The sequence below is a fragment of the Euphorbia lathyris genome, chromosome 6 (assembly GCF_963576675.1).
Source record: "Euphorbia lathyris chromosome 6, ddEupLath1.1, whole genome shotgun sequence".
NCBI classification, from domain to species: domain Eukaryota; kingdom Viridiplantae; phylum Streptophyta; class Magnoliopsida; order Malpighiales; family Euphorbiaceae; genus Euphorbia; species Euphorbia lathyris.
The window spans coordinates 80,278,674-80,304,348 of NC_088915.1; the positions used below are offsets into that span (position 1 = coordinate 80,278,674).

Here is a 25,675-nt window from a genome sequence, read left to right on the forward strand (position 1 = left end):
TTTAACATCGTTACGTAAGTAAATGAGGGATTAAGTTGAAAAGTTAACATCTGTAAACTAAGTGGTTAGTTAGTTAGAGGGAATAACTGAAGGATTATGGGTTATTTAAACAAGATAGCAAACTGTTATTCTTCACTTCTTGTAAACTGTAAACGATACATTTTTCTTTTTGGGTTAATCAATTTCTTCTTTCATTGTCATCTTTAGATCTTTTATGATCTCCATTCTTAGTTTATGTTTTGATATGGTATCAGAGCAATAATTTTCACAAATTTTTTCTTCTTCTATCTGAGAATCTCTTTCAATGGCACCCACTGAAAATATCAGTAGTTCTACTGCACCACAGATGGAATCTTCTTCTAATCCAGCGAGTGTTTACTATATACATCCGAGTGAGAATACTTCTCAGTCATTAGTTTCACAAGTTTTAAATGGAGCCAAAGATTATCATTCATAGGCTCGAGTAATTAAACGATCATTGATTGCAAAGAACAAACTCAAATTTGTTGATGGGTCTCTTTCTCTGGCGACAGTAGCAGCATTAGATTTACAATCTTGGAATCGTTGCAATCAATTGGTTTTATCTTGGCTGAATTCAGTTTCCACTTCAATTTCCTAGAGTATTACTTGGTTTGAAACAGCGTCTGCAGTTTGGGATAATTTGAAGAATCGATTCTCTCAGTCGGATCTTTTGAGGATTGCAGAGTTACAAAATGAAACTGCTTTACTTTCACAAGGTGATTTATCAATAACTGATTACTTTACTCGTTTGCAAGTTATATGGGAAGAATTGGCTAATTTTAGGTCAATTCCATCTTGTGCTTGTGTGCCCAATGCTGAGAATTGTGTGGTTGTTAAGAAGGTTCAAGAACAACAAACACAAGATTATGTCATTAAGTTCTTGAGGGGACTTAATAGAAATTTTTCTGTCATAAAGTCTCAAATTCTTATGATGGACAACCTCCCAACTATTGAAAGAGTGTTCAATATGGTTATTCAACATGAACGATAGGTTCATGAAGGTGTGGATTTCACTTCTATTGGAACTACACCAAGATTGGTCAATTTTGCTCAAACTAGTTTCCACAACAAGAAAGGCAATTCAACTGTCAAGAAGTGTAGTTTTTGTGGGAAGGAATGGCATACCGTAGACCAATGCTACAAAAAGCATGGATATCCTCCAAACTTCAAATTTACTAATGGTAAAAAGAAGAGTGTAGTTGCAAATATGGTTACTGCTAATGATGAAGATTGCACTACAGGAGATGGGCAAGAACAATCAAATGATGCAGCACTTATTTCTAATGAACAATATCGGAAATTAATGTCCTATTTGAAAAAAATTGAAGCACGGCAACAACCTAGTCGATCTAATGGGCAGTGTTCTTCTATCAATGCTTTGACATTGGCTACTACTGCAGGGCCTACTTTACAATCTGACTTTAGTCATATTGACTATGAAGGTATCAATTTTAACTCTTCTCTTTTGGCATGTACTTCTAAGCATGGAAATTATGTTGGATGGGTTGTTGATTCAGGGGCCACTGATCATATGGTTATGAATTTGAATTTATTGTTTGATCAAATGCATGTTCCGAATATTCATGTTACTTTGCCTAATGGAAATGTTATTTCTGTCAATATTGTTGGGTCTGTGCATATCACAAATACTCTTGTGCTTAAGCATGTGCTGTTTATACCTGGATTTAATTTCAATTTGTTGTCTATTAGTAAGTTATTATTAGATGCACAATGTGAGGTAGTTTTTAAAGATGCAATGTGTATTTTTCAGGACAATAAAACTCAGAGGAAGATTGGTACAGCTTGTGCAGATTTTGCCTGTGCAGTGTGTCCTTTGGCTAAACAAAAGCATCTGCCTTTTCCTATTAGCACATCTGTAACTAAAGAATGTTTTGACTTAATACATATTGATGTTTGGGGTCCTCTTAAAGTTTCTTCTTTGATAGGCCATCGATATTTCATGACTGTGGTAGACGATTTCAGTAGGTACACATGGGTGACTTTACTTCAAACTAAAGTTGAAGCTACACATGCTATTAAGGGGTTTTGTGTGTTTGTGCACAATCATTAATTCCATATGCCTATTAAAACCGTTAGTATTGATAATGCTTATGAATTGCATTTGCATGATTTTTATCAAAATCAAGGTATAGTACATCAAACAAGTTGCTCTTATACACCTCAACAGAATAGTGTGGTAAAGAGAAAACATCAACATATTATGAATATTGCTAGATCCCTTAAAATACAATCTGGTTTACCATTGTGTTTTTGGACTGAATTTGTTACTCATGCAGTTAATTTAATAAACATCACACCCACACCTATATTACACAATGCTACACCTTTTGAGACATTATATAAAGAAAAACCTGATTATGCCACTCTTAGGGTCTTTGGGTGTTTGAGTTTTGCCACTGTTTTGACACCTAAGCACACTAAGTTTGATTCTAAGGCCCATCCTTGTGTATTTTTAGGGTATAAGGCAAATACAAAAGGTTTCAAATTATATGATCTGGTTACTAGGAGAATAGTAATTTCTAGAGATGTCACATTTTAAGAATTTTACTTTAGCCAGACAACATGGCTTGCAGAAACCTGTAGTTCCCCAGATAGATTTCCAGGTTCAAATGTGATAACAACCCAAATTATTCTTGAATAAGGAATAAGGGAAAATTAATAGAAATAATGACAAACCATTATTCCTTCTAAAAGAGATATTTATGCATGATTAATGTGGAATTAATGATAATTAATGCAAGATTAATGCAGGGGTGAATATGCAAATAATGAGAAAAAGGAAGGAGTCTTTAGCATTATGCCACGCCACGTGGACCATGACAAGACCCGCCATTGTTCTCAAGGAGAGTGTACATACGCCTTGACAGATCTAAGAATATCAAAAGGCTCCTTTATTACCATCCATGAATGGGAATAAATACAATTAAATGGCAATTAATAGTCATTAAAGGGGAATAAAGACTTGACTGTTCGAATACTCCAACTCTGAGGGTTTAAAGAATAAATGTTGGGATTAATGGAGAATTGATAGCAATTAAAGATGAGTAATGACATGACTCTTCACCTGCTTCCCCATTAATGCTGAAGGTTACAAAAACCTATATAAATACCCCAGCTTCCAGGATCAAAGGTACACTTACTGATTCTCTACTTTTATGCTTACAGTTTATTCTCAGAAATATTACTGACTTTGGCATCGGAGTGTCCCCGGCCGATCCCAACGGCGCCTCACAGGGAAGTGCTCCGATCAAGGATTTTTCCACAAGTTATCAATTGGTGCGGTGAACGTGGATCTCTAACAAACAGAAGATCACAAAATCTTGATTGTATAGAGTTTCACAAAGAACAAAACAATGGAGTCAACAGAATAGAAATCACAATCTCAAACTTTGGCTCAATCAGTACAACAAATCGATCCAAAGATATAGTTCTCCATATATTGGTGGGAAAGAGTTTTCTACATTAAATCTGGAATTTTATGATGAAAAGGATAAGTTTCCTCCCCTTTCTTATTCCATTTTTAATTAAAGAAAATTGAGATCCCTCACTCTTATAAAGTGCTATGAATATCATTACATGTTATTATGATAAATCTAATAAACTGTGAAAGATGAAGTCATAGACACAAATCTTTCATTAAATCTTGCATGCTTACTATGCCCTCATATTTTTATGCATGACAAGTATAATATGATATTATTCTTAAATTAGTACAAACGCTTGTATAAGACCCGTAATCTTGGGATTTACAAAAAGAATCATCCATTCAAGGTGATTTTGTCATTTGATATTAAAATATCATAAAAGGGCTCATGTAATTACAAATGATTTAGATCTGGTCGGTCTTTTGGATGAACATGCATATAACTATTAGAAGAAATTACAAAAAAAAATCATATTTGGTTTTTCCTTGTATAATTCACCATCTATATATGGCTTTTCTCCTATATAGTACTTTTAATATCAGAAATTCATATTTTTGAATATTGTTTTGTCAAACAGTTATTTTATTCTCTTTTTTACAAGGATGTGTCTATTCATATAAAAACTGTTTATTTGACATTGTTAGAATTTCTGTTACCAACACAAGAGACTTGAAAATATTGAGTCTATTTGTAATTATCCTGTAATTGTCCCTAACTATTAAGGCCATTATGGGCTGATGAATTACCAAATGGGATAAACAAAACTTTCATGTCCTAAGCTAACTACAAAATAGTGCAAGTGTCGGTTTCGGATCAGAACATTAATTTATGCAAAATTCTTAGGATATACATGAGAATTCCTTAAAGATTGGAGGATTGTATGTGAAGGTAGGTGAGAGTGGATTTTGAGTAATTTTCCTTACACTCCAAATTGGAGGAGAATCATGGTACATGTATTTTTCTTCCAAAATTACCCTTTCTCTTTTATTTTATTCTTACAAATGAAATGATATAAGAGTAATTTTATATATAACTATATTATTAAATCATCACTTACCTTTCTTTAATTACACCTCATTCAAATGAGGCTTTAATGATCTCTGAATGCCATTAATGTATGGATGCACAATATTAATTGCAAGTAAATAGCAACTATGTAAGATATCTTACCCAATATAGAATGTCATAACTTTTATGACGTTTAAAATAAATATGCTATCTTGGATATTAATGCGCATTGAAATACAAAAGGACATTATTCTTAAACCATTCTCATTATGGTTATTTATTAAGAATTCATTATGATATTCATGTGCAGTAGAAATCTTTATGATTATGACCGTTATACGTGATATTATTATTAAAACAAGCACGATTAAAATTCTATTATGAATTTGTTTGACATATAATATTTACTCGGTTCTATCCTTTGACTAAGTTCATTCTAGAGTCAGGGACCAACGTGAAGGAATTATTAAGTTGATTCCAAGATGAACTAAAAATTCCATAAAGAGACATTGCATTATACATGATATTTGCCAACAAGGCCAATGCAAACAGTCTTTTGCTATGAAGTATGTTCCGTGGATCAAGCCACTGATCCCCAAGGTAAGTGAATATAACTTTTATGCCTTACCACAATCTTTTAATAATGGACATGGTATGCCCCACTTCTGGAGTTCTTTCAGTGCTAACCCACAGGTACAAGGGAATTGCTAATAATGCAACCAGTGCCAAACACTAGCATGAAAAATAAAGCTCAATCCAGAGAAGTGTATATTCAGAGTCACTTCAGAAAAATTCATTGACTATGTCATTAGCAAAAAAGGAGTTAGAGAAAATCCAGATAAAGTAAAAAGCCCTGCGAGGAAAAAGGTGAAAAGAGCGCCTAAATAAAAGCCATGCGAGGAAAAAGGTGAAAAGAGCGCCTAAATGAAAGCCCCACTATGGGTGAGAAAGATCCAGAGGTTGAACGGGCGGATCATCGTACTAGAAAGATTGTCAACAAGCATATCAAGGTATAAAACAATTCCTAGCAGAACCACCCTTGATAAGCAGACCAATCTGAAGGGGAGACCTGCATTTGTATCAATCTGTCATGGATAAAGCTATGTGCACCGTGGTTATTCAAGAAGAAGAAGGTTAGCAGTTCTCCATCTATTATGTTAGCAAAATGTTGAAGGATGCGGAGACAAGATATTCGAAGCTAGATAAAATGGCTCCCACGGTTGTGACAACATCCATCCGCGTTAAACCATAGCTCCAAGCATAACCTCAACATGATCGAGATCAAGATCAAGAGCCGGCTTCACCATCATGATTCAACATTGAACACACGAATGATGAGATTGAAAGGCGAGTGCATGCCACTCTGGATAGACAAGAGAACAATGCAGAAAGATACGCCATCCAGTTAACAGGAATTCGCCATTCACAGCGCGAATCATGGGGTACGAGGCGGAAAAAATGATTAAATCTTCCAACTTGCGGCAATATAAAAGAAAAGAATCAATATAAGCGGGACATTACATATCTCGAACCCAAAGGAGGGGAGCATGTAACCATTGGAAGAAATGCCAAAGCGTACTACAGGTTGGCCACCACACTAAAGCTTGCTGGGAGCTGGCAAACTAGATAGCTTTGTCCAGAATAACAAATAACAAGACGACAATCAGAAGACAGATCCCAAAAAGAAATTCAAAAGTGTCATTAATGTCATAGCAGATGGACCAGTGTATCAGCCACCCGTGGAAAAAGCAAAAATATCCATTCTGGATAAAACATCCCTCAATTGCCCCTTTTGCAGAAACAGGTCCAGTAATCTCTCCACATACAGATGCATTGACAATTGAAGGATGAGAGATGAAATGAAGCGAGTAATGGTAGACACGGGCAGTTCTTGCAATGTCATCACCATAGGTGCATTCGCCAAACTAAAGGTTGATCCGATCCAAATAGAAACAACCATTGTTGACATCATGGGAGTGACAGGTCACACTATTCGGACCAAGGACCAGGTAACTTTGGGATGCAAGCTGGCGGATGATGATCAAGCGTGGATTGGTGATCTGGAGTTCTCTATTATGAATGGACAATCAGCTTATAACATCATTCTTGGGCGGCCGTTCATCTCAGAGGTTGCAGCCCTAATTTCCATCCGTCGTATGGCAATGTACATTCCCACCAGCAAAGGAGGAATAATGATTAGCGGGAACCAAAAGGCGGTTCAAGAGACCTACTCGGCGTCGCTATCGATCCGCCCACAATTCAAAGATGACGAAGGTGAGGAAGATGAACTTATCACTACAGCTTTGGGCGACACAGAAACACTCCTTATTGCTGATGGAAAGCGGGTGCGGATCGCCAAAGGATTAAAACCTGAGATCAAGGAGGATGTTATGAAAGTTCTCATTGAGTCTGAAAGCCTATTTGCATAGGAGAATGAGATCCCCACAGGAGTAAGCCCAGATGTGATTACTCATAAGTTAAACATCATTGAGGATGCGGTTCTAGTTGCTCAGAAAAGACAGAACCATAGGCCTAAAAATCAGTATTTTTACGTATTCTTATATGTGCATTAAACTGTTATAGTATCCTATATTTTATAATTTATTCTTTCTCGCCATACTTCTTATATTCATTTGCCTAGCTTTTATTCCTGATATACGCCCAGTGGCTGGCAAATGAAAAGTTCCACAGACAGATCAATTACCTCAAAGATAGGACAATTGATCCCCATCACGGGCGGATCCCCTTTCCACAAAGATAAGAAGCACAGACCCTCAGGAACTTTCAAATGAGCTCAACTCTCTCCTCAAAGACAAGAACAATATTGGTCACCATCAAAAGCGGGTTAAAATTATCTCAAACATGAGAAAATTACACCCTAAACTTTCTCCTCAAAGATAGGAGAACAATAATCTCAGCGGGGGATCGATCTACCTCAAAGATAGGAAACAATTGATCATCGTCAGAGACAGAGTTAAAACATTTCTCAGACGTGAGAACTTTACACTCTCAAATACTCTTTCCAAAGAAGAGTCTCAAAACCTGGCGGCGGATCGATTCACCTCAAAGATAGGAAGCAAAATCGATCGCCTAAGGCAGCTTAACTTCCTCACCAGGAATAAAAGCTTCTAACCTTCACAAAGGTTCACACATTGGGGTACGGCTGGCCACCTACCCTAAACAATCGGAGAAATCCTAAACCAGATTCTAAAAAGTTACTTGCTAAAAGATATAATGCATTAGTAAAAATAGTTCTGGAAAGAAAAGGGTTCATCCAATAATGAAGCCTCGTCTTCATCTCCAAATAATGAAGCCTCGTCTTCATCCAAGTAATGAAGCCTCGTCTTCATCCAATTAATGAAGCCTCGTCTTCATCTCCAAATAATGAAGCCTCATCTTCATCCAAGTAATGAAGCCTCGTCTTCATCAAAGTAATGAATTCACGTCTTTATCATAGAAATAACGAAGTCTCGCCTTCACAAATGCAAAGTAAAAACACTTTGGAAAATGAGTAAAGGCTAAAAAGGAAAGTGCCTAGAGTGCCAAAACCCTCCACAAAATGCACAAAAGTCCCTAAATGGCTGATCATTCTTACTGATCCCTAAGGTCGGGTCATTCTCCTCAATATGGCAGAACTGAAGAAAAAAAGTCCCTAAGGCGAATCATAATCCTATGCGGTAGGAACAAATGGTCCCATAAAGGGCGGGTTATTCCATTTCTAAAGGAAATATAACTCTCAAGAAGCCCCTAGAGGCTAACCATGGATACAGCTGACCACCTATCCACGAAGAAGAAAAAACCCCTAAAAGCGCATCATATCCATATATGATCCCATCTAGGGCGGGTCCACTTTCCTCCAAGATAGAAAAATAAAACACCATCTAGACAGCCCTAAAGAGCTTTTTATACCTTTAGGGGGGCTTCTGATAACAACCCAAATTATTCTTGAATAAGGAATAAGGGAAAATTAATAGAAATAATGGCAAACAATTATTCCTTCTAAAAGAGATATTTATGCATGATTAATGTGGAATTAATGATAATTAATGCAGGATTAATGCAGGGGTGAATATGCAAATAATGAGAAAAAGGAAGGAGTCTTCAGCATTATGCCACGCCACGTGGACCATGACAAGACCCGCCATTGTTCTCAAGGAGAGCGTACATACGCCTTGACAGATCTAAGAATACTAAAAGGCGCCTTTATTACCATCCATGAATGGGAATAAATACAATTAAATGGCAATTAATAGTCATTAAAGGGGAATAAAGACTTGACTGTTCGAATACTCCAACTCTGAGGGTTTCAAGGATAAATGCTGGGATTAATGGAGAATTGATAGCAATTAAAGATGAGTAATGACATGACTCTTCACCTGCTTCCCCATTAATTCTGAAGGTTACAAAAACCTATATAAATACCCCAGCTTCCTAGGATCAAAGGTACACTTACTGATTCTCTACTTTTGTGCTTACAGTTTATTCTCAAAAATATTACTGACTTTGGCATCGGAGTGTCCCCGGCCGATCCCAACGGCGCCTCACAGGGAAGTGCTCCGATCAAGGATTTTTCCACAAGTTATTAAAATGCATTATGTTACGCTTGAGGGTGTTCCTGTTTTCGGTATTCCTGTTCATTGGGGGATGGATGTTATTGATAATACTTTAGTATCTGAACAGGAACAAGAACAGGGGAATTCCATGTCTGACGAAGTTGTGCAATCTAGTGTTGTTATTCCTATTAGGAAATCCACTAGAGCTAGAAAGGCACCGGATTACTTAAGTGTTTTTCATTTAAATCAACTCTCTACTTTTGTTCAACCAAAAGTGACATCTAGTTATAACAATCATAACATAAGTCCCAAATATCCATTGTCTTCTGTTATTTCTTATAAAAACTTGTCTGATACTCATCGAAAGTTTTTATTAAACATTTCTATCATACCTGAACCTAAGACATATAATGAAGCAATCCAAGATGAGTGTTGGGTTAAGGCTATTGAAGCAGAAATTAAGGCTTTAGAAGGAACTAAGATATGGTAAGTTGTTTCTTTACCTGAAAATGTAAAGCCAATTGGTGCTAGGTGGATTTTTAAAGTTAAATATAAGTCAGATGGTACATTAGAACGATATAAAGCTAGATTAGTTGCAAAGGGGTATACACAGAGAGAAGGTATAAATTTTTTACATACTTATATCAGTTGGATGTTAATAATGCTTTCTTACATGATGATTAGATGAAGTTGTTTACATGTCTTTACCTCCAGGTTTTAAAACATCTATTGCTAATCCCGTTTGTAAACTCACTAAATCTTTGTATGGGTTGAAACAAGCAAGTAGACAATGGTCTTTAAACTTGCAGAAGCTTTACTTGAGTGTAATTATGAAAAGTGTCCTTTTGATCATTCACTTTATGTTAAAAAAGTTAACAATAAGATTACTATGTTATTAGTTTATGTTGATGATATAATTCTTACTGGTAATGACCTTGATGAAATTCAATCTGTCAAGTTATTCTTGGATAATAAGTTTAAGATCAAAGATCTTGGGACATTAAAGTTTTTTTTAGGGTTAGAAGTAGCAATAAATAAAAATGGGATTACTATTTTTCAAAGGAAATATGTACTAGATTTGCTTGCAGAGACGGGTTTTTTAGCCTGCAAACCAGCAGACACTCCTATGGATGCATCTGTCAAGTTATCAAAGGATTCTTGACATCTTCTAGAAGACAAGACATGTTACAGAAAACTGGTGGGAAAGCTGATTTACTTGGCAAACACAAGGCCAGATATATCCTTTGCTGTCAATAATCTTAGTCAATTCCTTGACTGTCCCACAGATACTCACTTGCAGGCTGTGCATAGAATTTTGAGGTATTTAAAGAAGTCTCCAGCACAATGTCTCTTTTATCCAGCCAATTCACAATTACAACTAAGGGCGTTCAATGATTCTGATTGGGGGAGCTGTGTAGATACTCGCAGATCAGTAACAACTTTTACTGTGTTTTTGGGAAATTCTTTAATTTATTGGAAAAGTAAAAAACAACCAACAGTTGCACGTAGCTCCAGTGAAGCTGAGTATAGGGCTATGGCTCTCACCACTTGTGAGATACAATGGTTTTTGTATATGTTGGATTACATAGGAATTTTGCATCAGCAGCCTGTAGCTTTATATTGTGACAACCAGTCAGCAATATACATTGCCAAAAATCCAATCTTGAGAATGAAGCATATAGAGTTAGACTTGTTGGTCCCTTATAACGTTACAAGTTAGTTCCAAGGGGGGGGATAGGAACTATTTTAAAATTTTTGTACGTTTAGGCTGATTTCTTTATTTCTTTGAAAAAGATTTACACAGCGAGCTGAGTGAACTTAAGACACTAGCTTAGTCAACTGGTGACTAAGTCAGCTTCTTTCATTGAGTCAGGAGATAGCACTTGAGTCTATTCCTGAACTCAGATACTCAATGCACACAACTCAGCGTGACCTCTTTACTTAGTCAGTTTTTAAGCAAGCAATATATATATGAAAGGAGTTTAAGGTTAGAAAGATGTTACTCAGCAGATTTATCCAGGTTCGGCCGCTATGCCTACGTCCTATCCCCGGAACACGTTCCGAGTTTTCGAATCCTCTACTGAGCTCTTTAAAGGTAGAGCATCAAACCTTTTACAACTAGAAGCTGAGTATAACAAGAGTACCTTCCTCTATACCTCTACTCACTCCTATTCTATCACTGAGTACTATAACCCGAGTACTCAGCCTCTCCTTTCTATTCTTCTAGAAATGATAATGAGATTGTCCTAAACAACAATTGCTAAGACACTTTAGATGATTGGAAATCACTCTAGACTTTTACATAATAATATGTAAATTGGTGTAAGGTATTTGCTTTGCTAACTTCAAGTGTAAATTTGGTCAGCGTAATGGCTAGTTGAAGATCTGCATTGATTGAAGCATATTGATGGCCTTTATATAGGGACACTTGAGGCACCTGGTCATTTCGAATTTCGAAATAACCGTTGGAGGGAAACGGCTTCCTGTCGTTGTCACTCTGGGCATGCTCAGCGTCGTTGGCCAATAGAATTCTTGCATCTTCTGTCTTTGTCAGTCTTTGGCAAAATGTTTAGCTATTTATGGAAAAGTCCACGGGACAGCTTCCTGCGCCTTCTGATCTTTTCCCAAAGTAGAAATACTTTGTCTAGAAGTTGAACATTCTCTGCCGCTGTCCTGACTGCTTTGTCGTCCAACTCAGCATCTTCATCTTGAAGCTTTTGCCACGAAGGCTTCTCGATCCTTCTCTCGCTGAGTCGTCGTTTTGGTTGATACGGCTTCGTTTTGAACTTCTAAGCCGAATGATGTTGATGTGTTGACTTGGGCTTGACTTCCACTTTATGGGCCTTTGGGGCTTTTTAATCTCAATGTCTTATACACAATTAAACTCAACATTGAACAAACACATTAGTGTAAACAAATTAAAGCATTATAAACTTAATGTGTTAGAATATTTTTATCACAACTTAAATAATTTTGTCAAATCAAAATCATATGGAAAGGTGTTTCAACAAACTCCCCCATTTTGATGTTGGCAAAAATATTCAGTCGAAGAACTCAGTGTTGAGCTCCCCCATGATAGTTGACCTATTTTATCAATTAACTCCCCCGTAAGGGTTGAGTTACTGAGTAAGTCTAAGGTCAGTTTTCAGAGATAGGTCAGCTCATGGAACATATTCTATTTAACTCAGTTTTACGCGGAAGATTTAAATATCAGAGAGCGCTGAGTAAAATTTGTTCAATGAATTTTAGTTAAGTGGACATATAAGAAGTGGTCAACATGCATGATCAACACAGCAAACATATCATCAATTGATATAGACAATAAAGCACAGTTGATTTAATTAAGATGCGTTTTAACAAATTATATTAAACACTTAAGTCGGCATCGCATAAGAATAGTCAGTGTAACATGATAAAGATGCATATAATTTGTTTCAAGTTTTAAAGTCAGCACAATACAAAAGGGACACAGATAAAAGTGTTAAAAAACAAAGGCTATTCTAGACAATACAAGTTAAGCTATTTTAGTTTGCCCTTGCCCTTGTGTTGCTGACTAACTGACACTTACTGAGTTCTTGGGGCTTGGTATTTCTCCCCCGTTTTGCCATCATCAGATTTGGGAATAAAGATGGAGTCATTGGCAGCTTGAGTAAGACGCTGAGAAAATGCCTTCAGCTTCTTTGTGCTTTCATTTATTCCGTCGAAGATTGGAACGCCATCATCGATAATGGTTCGAGGAATACCGATAGACGCAGCACTCAGCATGCTTAACACAGCGGCTTGAGACTTGCCGATCCAGTGCATGTTGTCAGTGAGCATTGCAAAAGCTTGATGAAACATTTTTAGCAGTGATGAATCATAATACTCACGTTGACCCTGGATTTTGCGCACATCGTTGTAGATTGCTCGAGAATACTTCAGAATCTCGTTCGTTTTAAGCTCGTCAGTGGCCATCTCTTGTCTATTTAAGTTCAGCAGACGCACAGCCTCAGAAATTTGCTCGATGGAGCATTGGGAGGAAGTGGAAAGCTGGTGATTTGTTTTCTCTTGCTCAGTGTGAAGTTGGCGAAAGAGATGTTGGACTTCGGCAAAAGTGGCATATGCTGAGTTCGCAGCTGACAGTTGATGAAACTCCTGTTGTAGAGAATTCATATGGTTCACAATGGTCAGCTGGAGTTCTGCCAGTTTTAGTATAGAGTCCTGCCGGGGCTGTTGAGATTGCAGTGTGGTTATAACACTCAAAAGGTCCTTCATACCTTTAGTCTCGGTGAGAAGCTGAGTGATAGATGAGAGTGAAGTTGTCTCAACAGAACTGGATTCAGCGGCATTGGTACTTGATCTTTGGAGGTCCTAGATGAGGGCTTGAGCTGAGTCAACGATTCGTCTGCCAGACTCAGAGGCAATGTTGTAATTAAAGGATCCATCCAGTGTTGGCCCAGATGCCGGAAGTGGAGTAGAACTGAATAGAGGCAATGTTTGGTTCTGCTCGACATTGGTTGGCCCAGCATTGTCAGTTGAGGCTGACTGAACCTGATTCTGCACATTTACTTGGGGAAGTGGAGGATCGGCAGAAAAAGTTCCTTGCACGGTGTCAGGGTGAAGCTGACTTGGTGATGGAATTTTAGGAAGTTCAGCATTCACTTGGGCAGGAAATTCCTTATCTTTCTCAACAGTTTGAGGAGCGGAATCTTCGAGCAATTGCTCGGCATTGCTTGGATTGGCGGAGGCATCGGCATGTTCCTTTAGAGAAACAGAGGCTTGATTTTCTAAGTGCCCTGAGTCAGACTTATGAGGGTTGGAGAAGTATTTGAGATGTACCTCAGTTAGGTCAGTGATTTCATCTCTCAGCGGGGAGTCTCCCATTAGGTCAATGACCGGTTTTCTAACGGCACTCTTCTTTCTGAGTCGTTTAAGCTTTGGAGGAGTGGGGTCACAAGGAATGGACTCAATAGAGTCATGCGGTGAGGTTTCCCGTTGAACAGCGGGAGAAGCTACTGGGTGCTCCGTTTCTTCTTCTTCTACTAACTCAGTGTAGATTGGTTCAAGCTGTTCATCCTCAACTGTGTCTTCAGTGTCATCCTGACCACTGTCTTCCTCGTCAGACTCATCATCCAGTTCTTCTTCTTCAAACTGGTCATCCAATTCTTCCTCATCAAGCTGACCACCTACTTGGTCGTGATCTTGTTCTTCCTCAACTTGTTGCTCAGCGTTAATTCCTTGACTCTGTGCATAGTGTGAGTGAGGAGGCACATCGATATCTGTCGGCATGGCCTCAATGGGTCTTAACTCAAAATTGAGCTTCTTCTTCTTTCTTATTGGTTGGTCAGCAACCTCTCTTTCTTCGATCTCAGGCTCAACTTGCCTAGGTCTTTTCTTAGCTGATCTAGATCCACCCGGACCTTGCTGAGTTTGCGTTGTTCCTTTACATACAACTTTGATCCTCTTTGGGGTAGAGGCAGCTCCTTTAGACGTGCTGTGCACAGCTTTTCTCTTCCTTAGAGTTCTGCCTTTTTGGGTCACAGTTCCCTCAGCATTTTCCCCTTCAGCATTCTGGACAGCTCCTCCTTTTCCTTCCTTTACCACAATGGGTAGGTCATGGGCCAAACCAAATAAGGCAGTAGCCGTAATTTCGGTTCCCTGAACTCGAATTTCCGAAACTGTGTCCACCTTGTGATCCTGGAAGATTCGCGTGATGAAGGAGCCCAGCCTAAGGGTTCCAGTACTTCGTAGAAATCCACCAATAATGAAGATAGGCATATTAATCGGCGTGTAGGTCAGCATGTGCCATATGAAGCACTACTCGAAGTTGGTTGCTGAGTTGGTGCAGTTGATTTTGGGATAGAGGAAGTTTGTCAGTATGTAATGGGCCATCTTTTGATGCTGACCCATGGAAGTGCTTGAAATTTCACCTACATAACCCTCAGGTTTGCAGAAGGTCTTAACGTAGTCTGTCTTGTCATGATCACCTGACTTACGAAGTATAGCTCCTGCGTTTTTTAATTTGAACAGTGAGGCAAGGTACGCTGGGTTGATAGAGATGTTCTTTCCTCGAACGTTAGTTGCTAGATAGTTCCTGTTGTCATTTGCGACTCTCAGGTTGGCGTAGAATTCACGTACCAACTCAGGGTAAGTGGGATCCCGAACTGAGAACAGCTTGGTCCAGCCATTGTTCTTGATCCATTCACAGAAGGGTTGCTCGGCCTCCACAAACCCTTTTGAGAACCACCTTGAGTGGTCAATCTTCCACCCCCGCACACTCTCGAAGACTTTAGAGTAGGTGCGTTGTACGACTTTCTTACCCTAATCCTTTTGCTGCTGTTTCCCTTTGGAAGCAGTGGCTTGGACAGCTTGAGCTTTCTTGCTCGGCGTAGTAGCTCCAGCGGGATTGCGCTGAGTAGGAGACGTGGGATTGTCATCGGAGCGGTTTTGGGAAACACCGGCACCGGAGATGTTAAGAGAAACTCTTGTCATATTTTTAGAGAAGTTTTTGGGATTCTGGGAATTTTTTTTGAGAGAGAGAATAGATGCCAAAGATTTCTAAGCGTAAAGAATTAAAAGTGGGAATTCATCCACTATTTATAGCGATGTTGAGTTAATCCAAGGCGTTGGGTTGTTCGTTTTACCTCGAGATTCTCAAACGACAAAGATTCTGGCATTTATGACATATACGGCGCGTGTGTTTTCTAATTTTAGCCTATACATCATCCTAGGTAGCTATTCACGTGCTTTGCATTAAAGTTTGCAACGGCTCTTTACTCAGTGTTAGGAATTTCAAGCGTTTAAGATTCTAAGTAGTCAGTGTTATGCAAAGGAATAGATATAATGCGTAGAAACTCAGTTTGAGGTAATTACTCAGCATATATATATTTATCTACTCAGCATGGAATATCACAAATCATTCATCATGGAAACTTACTCAGCATGCATACCATACATGGAATTTATTGAAGAGGATTAAACATACCAATGGCTTCTCTAAGTATGTTGAATTGCTCACGAGCCAGTGGCTTTGTGAAGATATCAGCAAGCTGCTCATCCGTTGGGACATAGGTCAGCTTGATCTCACCTTTGAGTACATGGTCTCTAATGAAGTGATGTCTGATGCTGACATGCTTCATCCTGTTGTGCTGGATTAGGTTCTTTGATAGATCAATTGCACTTTTGTTGTCACATTTGACTTCAATTGTTTTAGTCTGAACACCATAATCTTCAAGCTGTTGCTTAATCCATAGGACTTGAGCAACACAGCTTCCAGCAGCAATGTACTCAGCTTCAGTGGTTGACAGGGCTACTGACGCGTGCTTCTTGCTGAACCAGGACACAAGACAGCTCCCAAGGAAGTGGCATCCTCCTGAGGTGCTTTTTCGTTCAAGCTTATCTCATCCGTAGTCAGCGTCAGTGTATCCAAGAATTGTGAAATCTGAAGTATTGGGATACCATAAACCTGCATTCACTGAGCCTTGCAAATATCTAATGATTCTTTTTACAGCTATGTAATGAGATTCCTTAGGGTTAGATTGATATCTAGCACAATAACATACTGAGAACTGAATGTCCGGTCTACTCGCTGTTAAGTAAAGTAGAGAGCCTATCATACCTCGATACAATCTGGTGTCTATCGACTTACCATTTTCATCAGCGCAGAGGACAGTGTCAGTGCCCATTGGAGTAGATATCGGCTTACAATTTTCAAGTTCATATTTCTTCAATATCTCCTTGGCATATTTAGCTTGACTTATGAAGATGCCATTTTTCCCTTGTTTGATTTGAAGTCCAAGGAAGAAGTTAAGTTCTCCCATCATTGACATTTCAAACTCAGTTTGCATCTGCTTGCTAAATTCTTTGCACATTGACTCGTTAGTGGCACCAAAAATAATATCATCCACATAAATCTGAGCCAGTAGGGTATCTTTACCCTTCCTCTTAATGAATAAGGTTGTATCAGCTTTGCCTCTGACGTAATTTCTAGTCAGCAGGAAACTGGTCAGCCTCTCATACCAAGCACGTGGTGCTTGCTTGAGGCCGTACAGAGCTTTTTTGAGTTTATAAACATGGTTTGGGAACTTAGGATCCTCAAACCCTGGAGGCTGATTAACATAGACTTCCTCGTTTATAACTCCATTAAGAAATGCACCCTTAACATCCATTTGAAATAATTTAAAGTTCATATAAGATGCATACGCACATAAAATTCTAATAGCCTCTAGCCTTGCCACTGGGGCAAAGGTCTCACCGTAGTCAATACCTTCTTGCTGACTGTAGCCCTGAGCTACAAGTCTTGCTTTGTTTCTGACCACGTTCCCTTGTTCGTCCAGCTTGTTGCAGAAGACCCATCTTGTTCCTATAGTCTTATGGCTTCTTGGTTTTGGCACTAAGTCCTAAACTTCATTTCGTCTGAACTGATCAAGTTCTTCTTGCATTGCATTCATCCAGTATTCATCATACTTAGCTTCAGCGAAATTCTTTGGTTCCTGGATTGAGACGAATGCTACGTTGCTGAGGTATCTCCTGAGTTGATTCCTTGTCATCAGGGTATTCTCAGCGGCATCAAGAATGGCACTTTCTGAGTGGCCTCTTGGTATTCTAATCTCCTTTGGTAGATTGATGTCTTGTGCTGGCTGTGTTTCAACGATCTCTGCAGATGTAGACTGGTCAGTGAAAACAATTTGAGGTTCACTTTTACCTTTGGTCAGCCCTCGAGGAAATGACTCAGCGGCTGTTTCTTGATCAGCGGGAGCTGAGTGTGGATCGTCCTCGGTCAGTGGCTGGTATCTACCTGCAGGGTTAGTTTCGTCGAACTCTACATGTACTGACTCTTCTAAAACTTGAGTTCGTTTATTGAAAGCTCTGTATGCTTTGCTGTTTGTTGAGTAGCCTAAAAAGATAGCTTCATCAGCTTTTGAGTCAAACTTAGCTAGGCTATCTTTGGTATTCAATATAAAACATTTACAGCCAAAGGCACGAAAGTATCCAATATTGGGCTTTCGTCCTTTCCAAAGTTCGTAGGGGGGTTTCTTTAGTATAGGTTTAATAAGAGCCCTATTAAGAATATAGCACGCTGTGTTGACAGCTTCTCCCCAAAAGTACTTTGGAAGCCTATGCTCACTCAGCATTGTCCTGGCTATTTCAACCAACGTTCTGTTTTTCCTTTCAACGACCCCATTTTGTTGAGGCGTTCTAGGGGCAGAGAAATTATGGTCAATGTCGTTGGTTTCACAGAATTCAATGAACTGTTGGTTCTTGAACTCTCCACCATTATCACTTCGGATGTGAGCTAACTTAAGGTCTTTATCATTTTCAAGTTTTCTTACCAAATTTGAAAATGTCTCAAAGGTTTCATCCTTGCTGCTGAGCAAGATGATCCAAGTGTAGCAAGAAAAGTCATCTACAATGACCAAGGAAAATCTTCTTCCACCCAAGCTCAGCGGCTGGACTGGACCGAAGAGATCCAAGTGTAGCAACTCTAATGGACGCTGGGTTGAGACGATGTTTTTACTATGAAAAGATTTTTTGGTTTGTTTTCCAGCTTGACAGGCATGGCATAATTGATCTTTTTCAAACTTAAGTTCTGGCAGTCCCTCAACCAATTGTTTTCTTGCTAATTTGGCCAGGAGGTCCATGCTTACATGACCAAGTCTCCTGTGCCATAGCCAGGAATTTTCTTCCTTTGACACTAAGCATACAGTTTTTGAAAACTTCTTTTCTAAGTTCAGCATAAAGACATTATCAATGCGAGGGGCAGTTAAAATTAACTCATTTGTTTTGCCCTCGAATATTTTACATCCAGTGTCATCAAATATAACTTTTCTCCCATTGTCACATAGCTGAGCTACGCTGAGTAAGTTATATTTGAGTCCGCTGACTAGGGAGACAGACTCAATAGTAGGATTACCACCAATGGTTCCTGGCCCTACTATCTTACCCTTTTTGTTGTCTCCAAAACTTACGCTTCCTCCTCGTTTACGCACAAATGTGATGAACTGAGTTTCATCACCAGTCATATGCCTCGAGCATGCGCTGTCAATATACCACATCTTTGACTTCTCAGCACATCTTAGGCTTACTTGCAATATAGCTAGTTGCTTTTAGGTACCTAATTCTTTTTGGGTCCTTGCTTGTTAGGTTCGACAGGTAAAGCATCATATTTAATTTTATGGCGACATACTTGGATAGTATGGCCATTCTTTCCACAGAAGTCACAGCTGACCTTCCGTTTAGGATGTCTCATTGACTGGTCAGCACCCCAGTGCTGAGCGTGCCAGCACACCTTTGTGGTGTGTCCTTTCTTCCCATAGAAGTCACACTGGACATTCCGCTGAGGATTCTATCTCTGTTGACTAGTACTTCGGTACTCAGTGTTCAGAGGATTATTTCTTTTATTCCGAATCTTAAGTTGGTTCTGAATTGATGTGACGTCCTTCCTCAGTTTCTTAGAATCTGATTGGACCTCAGAGACAAACTTTTGCATAATTCCTATGTTACTATGCAAATCTGAGTTGTCCTGAAGAAGATATCGAAGGTCACTCAGTTTGACCTCCTCAACCTCGTCACATCGCCTGCTGAGTGCTCTAACCTTTTTATTACACTTTTTGACAAGTGTGTAGAGGTCACTCAGGGCATTAACCATTTCATTTCTGAGCAAGGGTAGTGATATTACCTCAGTTGAATGTTCCTCATCGTTAGATGCAATGGAGGGGTCAGCATGCTCAGAGACACATGGCTCAGCAAGTTCGTCAGCCATGAAACAGATCTTTGCTGACTCAGTGGCATCAGCTTCAGATGATGATGAGTCATCACTATCACTCCAGGTTGCCACCATTGCCTTCTTGCTGTTCTTTCTTTCTTTCCTCAGCGAGGGACAGCTTGACTTGATATGGCCAGTTTGATGACATTCAAAGCATGTAATGGGCTTTGAGCTGTCCTTCTTGTACTTGCTGTCGCTGGAGTCAGCTTTGCACTTATCAAACTTCTTGTAAGGCTTCTTAGAATATTTGTCATTCTTTTTGAACAACCTTTTCATTTTTCTGGTAAACATAGCCATCTCTTCATCGTCTGTTGAGCTCCCATCAGTGGAGTCAGCTTTCATGACAAGAGACTTTTGCTTCTTGTCTTCAGACTTTTCCTTCACCTCGAAATTCTTCATCGAGATCTCATGGGTCAGCAGTGAGCCAATGAGTTCATCATACTTATAGGTGGTTAAGTCTTGAGCTTCCTCAACAGCGGTCTTCTTTGCTTGCCAGCTTTTAGGAAGACTCCTAAGAATCTTCTTGACTTGTTCTTCCTCAGTGAAGATCTTCCCAAGTCTCTTGAGCTCGTTGATGATGTTTATGAATCTTGCATTCATGTCTGAGATCTCTTCATCATCGTTCATTTTGAACAGCTCATACAATCTCATATGCTGGTTCACCTTGGATTCTTTCACCTTGTTGGTTCCTTCGTAGGTGACCTCCAGCTTCCTCCAGATTTCCTGCGCTGACTCACAACCTGAAATCTTGTTGTATTCTGCAGCATCTAGCGCACAGTGAAACATGTTTATAGCCGAAGCATGATTTTGTAGCTTCTTGAGATCATCTTCTGTCCATTTGGACTCAACTTTAACAACCGTTTGGCCATCAACAGTTTCAACAGGAACAAATGGGCCTTGGACTATAGATAGCCATGCACTCATATTTGTAGCCTGAATGAAATTTTTCATCCTATTCTTCCAGAAGGTATAGTTAGACCCGAAGAATAAGGGAGGCCGAGTTATGGACAGACCCTCAGGTAGAATCTGAGTTGTCAGATTTCCTAGGAGAAACCGAGTGCTGTTTTCAGCCATAGTGGGGATCAGCTCAAGGTAGTTAAACCTTGTATAGTGAGCTTTTAAGCTCTGATACCACTTGTTGGTCCCTTATAACGTAACAAGTTAGTTCCAAGGGGGGGGGGATAGGAACTATTTTAAAAAAATTGTACGTTTAGGCTGATTTCTTTTTTTCTTTGAAAAAGATTTACACAGCGTGCTGAGTGAACTTAAGACACTACCTTAGTCAACTGGTGACTAAGTCAGCTTCTTTCCTTAAGTCAGGAGATAGCACTTGAGTCTATTCCTGAACTCAGATACTCAATGCACATAACTCAGGGTGACCTCTTTACTTAGTTAGTTTTTAAGCAAGCAATATATATATGAAAGGAGTTTAAGGTTAGATAGATGTTACTCAGCAGATTTATCCAGGTTCGACCGCTATGCCTACGTACTGTCCCCGGAACACGTTCCGAGTTTTTGAATCCTCTACTGAGCTCTTTAAAGGTAGAGCATCAAACCTTTTACAACTAGAAGCTGAGTATAACAAGAGTACCTTCCTCTATACCTCTACTCACTCCTATTCTACCACTGAGTACTATAACCGAGTACTCAGCCTCTCCTTTCTATTCTTCTAGAAATGATAATAAGATTGTCCTAAACAACAATTGCTAAGACACTTTAGATGATTGGAAATCACTCTAGACTTTTACACAATAATATGGAAATTGGTGTAAGGTATTTGCTTTGCTTTTTCTCACAGAACTTCAAGTGTAAATTTGGTCAGCATAATGGCTAGTTGAAGATCTGCATTGATTGAAGCATATTGATGGCCTTTATATAGTGACACTTGAGGCACCTGGTCATTTCGAATTTCGAAATAACCGTTGGAGGGAAACGGCTTCTTGTCGTTGTCACTCTGGGCGTGCTCAGCGTCGTTGGCCAATAGAATTCTTGCATCTTCTATCTTTGTCAGTGTTTGGCAGAATGTTTCGCTATTTATGGAAAAGTCCACGGAACAGATTCCTGCGCCTTCTGATCTTTTCCCAAAGTAGAAATACTTTGTCTAGAAGTTGAACATTCTCTACCGTTGTCCTGACTGCTTTGTCGTCCAACTCAGCAGCTTCATCTTGAAGCTTTTGCCACGAAGGCTTCTCGATCCTTCTCTCGCTGAGTCGTCGTTTTGGTTGATACGGCTTCGTTTTGAACTTCTAAGCCGAATGATGTTGATGTGTTGACTTGGGCTTGACTTCCACTTTATGGGCCTTTTGGGCTTTTTAATCTTAATGTCTTATACACAATTAAACTCAACATTGAACAAACACATTAGTGTAAACAAATTAAAGCATTATAAACTTAATGTGTTAGAATGTTTTTATCACAACTTAAATAATTTTGTCAAATCAAAATCATGTGGAAAGGTGTTTCAACAAGACTGTCATTTCGTAAGGGAGAAAGTTCAAGCAGGAGTCATACATTTACTGCCAGTAACAACACAGCAGCAGCTAGTAGATCTTCTGACTAAACCTTTGCCCAAACCATACTTGGACTTCATAGCATATGGAGTCCAACTTGAGGGGGATGTTAATTATATATAAGTATAGTATTTATTATATAATAAGTAAATAAATGAGGGATTAAGTTGAAAAGTTAACAACATCTGTTAACTAAGTGGTTAGTTAGTTAGGGGGAATAACTGAAGGATTAGGGGTTATTTAAACAAGATAGCAAACTGTTCTTCTTCACTTCTTGTAAACTGTAAACGATACATTTTTCTTTTTGGGTTAATCAATTTCTTCTTTCATTGTCATCTTCAGATCTTTTATGATCTTCATTCTCAGTTTATTATGTTTTGATAGTTAATTAGATTGGATTATTTTTACTAACAGAATGAACATATAACGATGGAATTGCTTTTGCTAACGGAATGAACATCAATACTCATATTTGTCATTTGAAACACCAAACTTTGTTGAAAAATGATCGAATCTACAAAATTTATTAACCCACCAGATAAATAATCGAGTATAGCATAATTCTTGAGAATTGATGGCTTGTGTATATATAGGGGTTAAATGCACCATTGGTCACTGAACTTACATGGTTGTCTCAAAATGGTCACTCAACTTCAATTTGTCTCAATAAAATCACTCAACTTTGAGTTTTGTCTCAATTACATCACTCTGGCGATTTCAGTATTTAAAAAGCATCGGAATGATAAAATACATGAAATGTCTGCATGAGTCAACTCAAATATATGACCGAAACGACACAAGACATCCACGTATGTGCCACATAGCTATCATATGTCGGTTATTTTTATGAAAAAAAACAAAATTTAGTTTTTTTTCATAAAACTAACCGACACGTGGATGTCATGTGTTGTTTCGGTCAGAAATCTGAGTTGACTCATGTTGACATGTCACCTACGTCATCATTTCGATGCTTTTCAATCATTGAAAATCGTCAAAGTGACCTAATTTAGATAAAACTCAAAGTTGAGTGATTTTATTGAGACAAATTGAAGTTGAGTGACCATTTTGAGACAACTATGTAAGTCCAGTGAACAATGATGCATTTAACCCGTATATATAGTAATTATCCAATATGAGACGTTTAACAAATACTTAGGACCCGTTTGGTGTATATGTTATTTGCTGTTTATGTTTGCTGTTTGCCGTTGGATAAAACTGCTTTTCAAAAAGGAGATTGGATGTTTTTGTAAAAAACTATTTTTCGTGTATAAAAATAAAAGCAAACAGAATTTCCTAATCAACAACCAAACTCTCATTTTTAAAATGAAAAGGCAAACAGTCGGTGAAAATAGAGTAACGATATGAAATGTTTAACTAACCTTTGAACCGCATTGGTGAAAATGCGTAGCTCTTCCCAGGAACCATAAATATCATAAAGATCATCAATAACTATTATCATAAGGATCAATTTTGTCAGCCATTTTCTGAAATTGCTGTACTTCGGCTCAAATCCAAGTCCTACCGTGCACATGAAACTTTCTAGCAATCGATCCCTCGAGAAATTCATATTCTCTATTAGATCCAAGTTTCTCCACCACCTGATGGAAAAAATAAATTAAACACGAAGACGAGGAACATACGTTACTAAAGGTCCATTTATCTAAAATATAATTAAAAAATTAAATAAAATTATCAACGGAAATTTTCATTGTTAAATGGATAGTTTCCATCGGTAAATTCAATGTATTCAAAATTTTAAATTGATTTGGCCATTATGTGTATTTTCGCAATGTATAGTGCCAGATTTGGCCATCATGTGTATTTGCGACGGAAATATCCGCCATTAATGTATAATGCCAAAGTTAGGAGTGAGTACAGTTCGTTACAATTCGAGGATTTGAAAATCTCCATAATTGTATCTAATAAAGAGAATGGTACAATTTGATTCGATCCTAAAAAAAGTCAACAGTTCAATCCGGTTCTGGATCTTTTTTTCGGATATTCTCTCCGGTTCTAAGATCTCCAACATATTTTATTAAGAATTTAAAAATCTCCAGAATTGTACCTAATTAAGTCAAAGGTACAATTCGGTTAGGTCTTATAAAAATAGTCAATGGTTCAATCCACTTCCGGTTCAATCTCTGAGATTCATGCTCAGTCATAGCCAGAATGCAATATGTAATTTTCAACATGTCTAGGAATCATTTGACCACAAAGCATAATTAAGATGATATTAAGGCTTAAGAATAGTTTTCTTTTTTTATATAAGAAGTATAAAAATAAAGCATGAGTTTTGACTTATTTGAAAAAACAGTCCCCTGATTTAAAAATTTACAACACAAAAGTATGTGCTTTGTATAATTTATAAACTCATGCATTTCATAAAAAAAAAATTATTGTCGTGACTATTTATCCTAAAAAAAGAGATTGATTTGGACCAATTAAAAAGATTGACTTTGCAAATTATCGCATTTATGATGTCTGATTTTACAAATTAACTAAATCACAAGTATTATTTAATCGAAAAATTGGTTCATAAATCTTTTAACTGCATGCAAATTTCAGAAATCTTAGACCACTGTTTATTTTTTTTTTTAAATACGGATCTAGCCCAATGGGAATTCCAACCAGGTTGGCATCCCCGAAAAGGCAAAGAACCAAAAATATAAATGAAGAGATGACAAAAGTATGAAACCAGTACAAAGAATGTTTTAAGAAAATCTACACATATCCCTACCAAGGCATTATCTCTAGCAAGAAGGGAGCAGAAGTCTGGAAGGGTATTCCACATTTGTAAATCTGAGGCTAGACGTCCGTAATTAGCAAGAGCGTCCGCCACTTGATTTCCCTCACGGAACACATGAGAGACAACCACCTGAATATGCGTCATTGAATCTAAACAATTTAACCAATCCACACGCATTGTCTAGGGAATCATCTGCGCACGGGCACGGAAAATTCGAATAACGTAAGTCGAGTCACTTTCAATCCAGAGACGAGTCCATCCACGTGACCTCGCAATCGAAACTGCAAAAATAGCGGCTTGCAATTCCGCCATGTGTACCAAAGCACAATCAAGGGGGAAGGCAAATGACCCAAGGGGATGCCCCTGACTATTTCGAAAAACCACACTGCAACCAGCTCTACCCGAGATCATGGAGGCATCAGTGTCAGCTTTAATCTAATCAGACGGAGGGGGCTGCCATCTAACTTCAATGATTTGAAGGGCCCTATGACGACGAGCGTTTAACCCGAGATTGTGGAGAATAGATAACTCCACAACAGAATTCCATACCGATCCGTTGCTGATTCTATCAGAGCTACGAATTGCAGACTAAAGACAGCGTAATGCCTCATGAATGTTTGGTGGCTTGCTCTCAAAAATAGCAACAT

General features: G+C 38.4%; 1 protein-coding gene across 1 annotated transcript in view; it reads right to left on the reverse strand.

Moving 5' to 3' along the window:
* The window catches only part of LOC136233778 (alpha-farnesene synthase-like), a 41,404-nt gene that overhangs the window by 15,200 nt on the left and 529 nt on the right, over window positions 1-25,675 (reverse strand). Inside the window, exons 4-6 of the mRNA XM_066023469.1 lie at window positions 25,020-25,157; window positions 23,923-23,942; window positions 23,662-23,880 (exon numbers count right to left, since the gene is read on the reverse strand). Coding sequence (XP_065879541.1) covers window positions 23,662-23,880; window positions 23,923-23,942; window positions 25,020-25,157 — 377 coding nt within the window. The remainder of the gene's footprint in view (window positions 1-23,661; window positions 23,881-23,922; window positions 23,943-25,019; window positions 25,158-25,675) is intronic.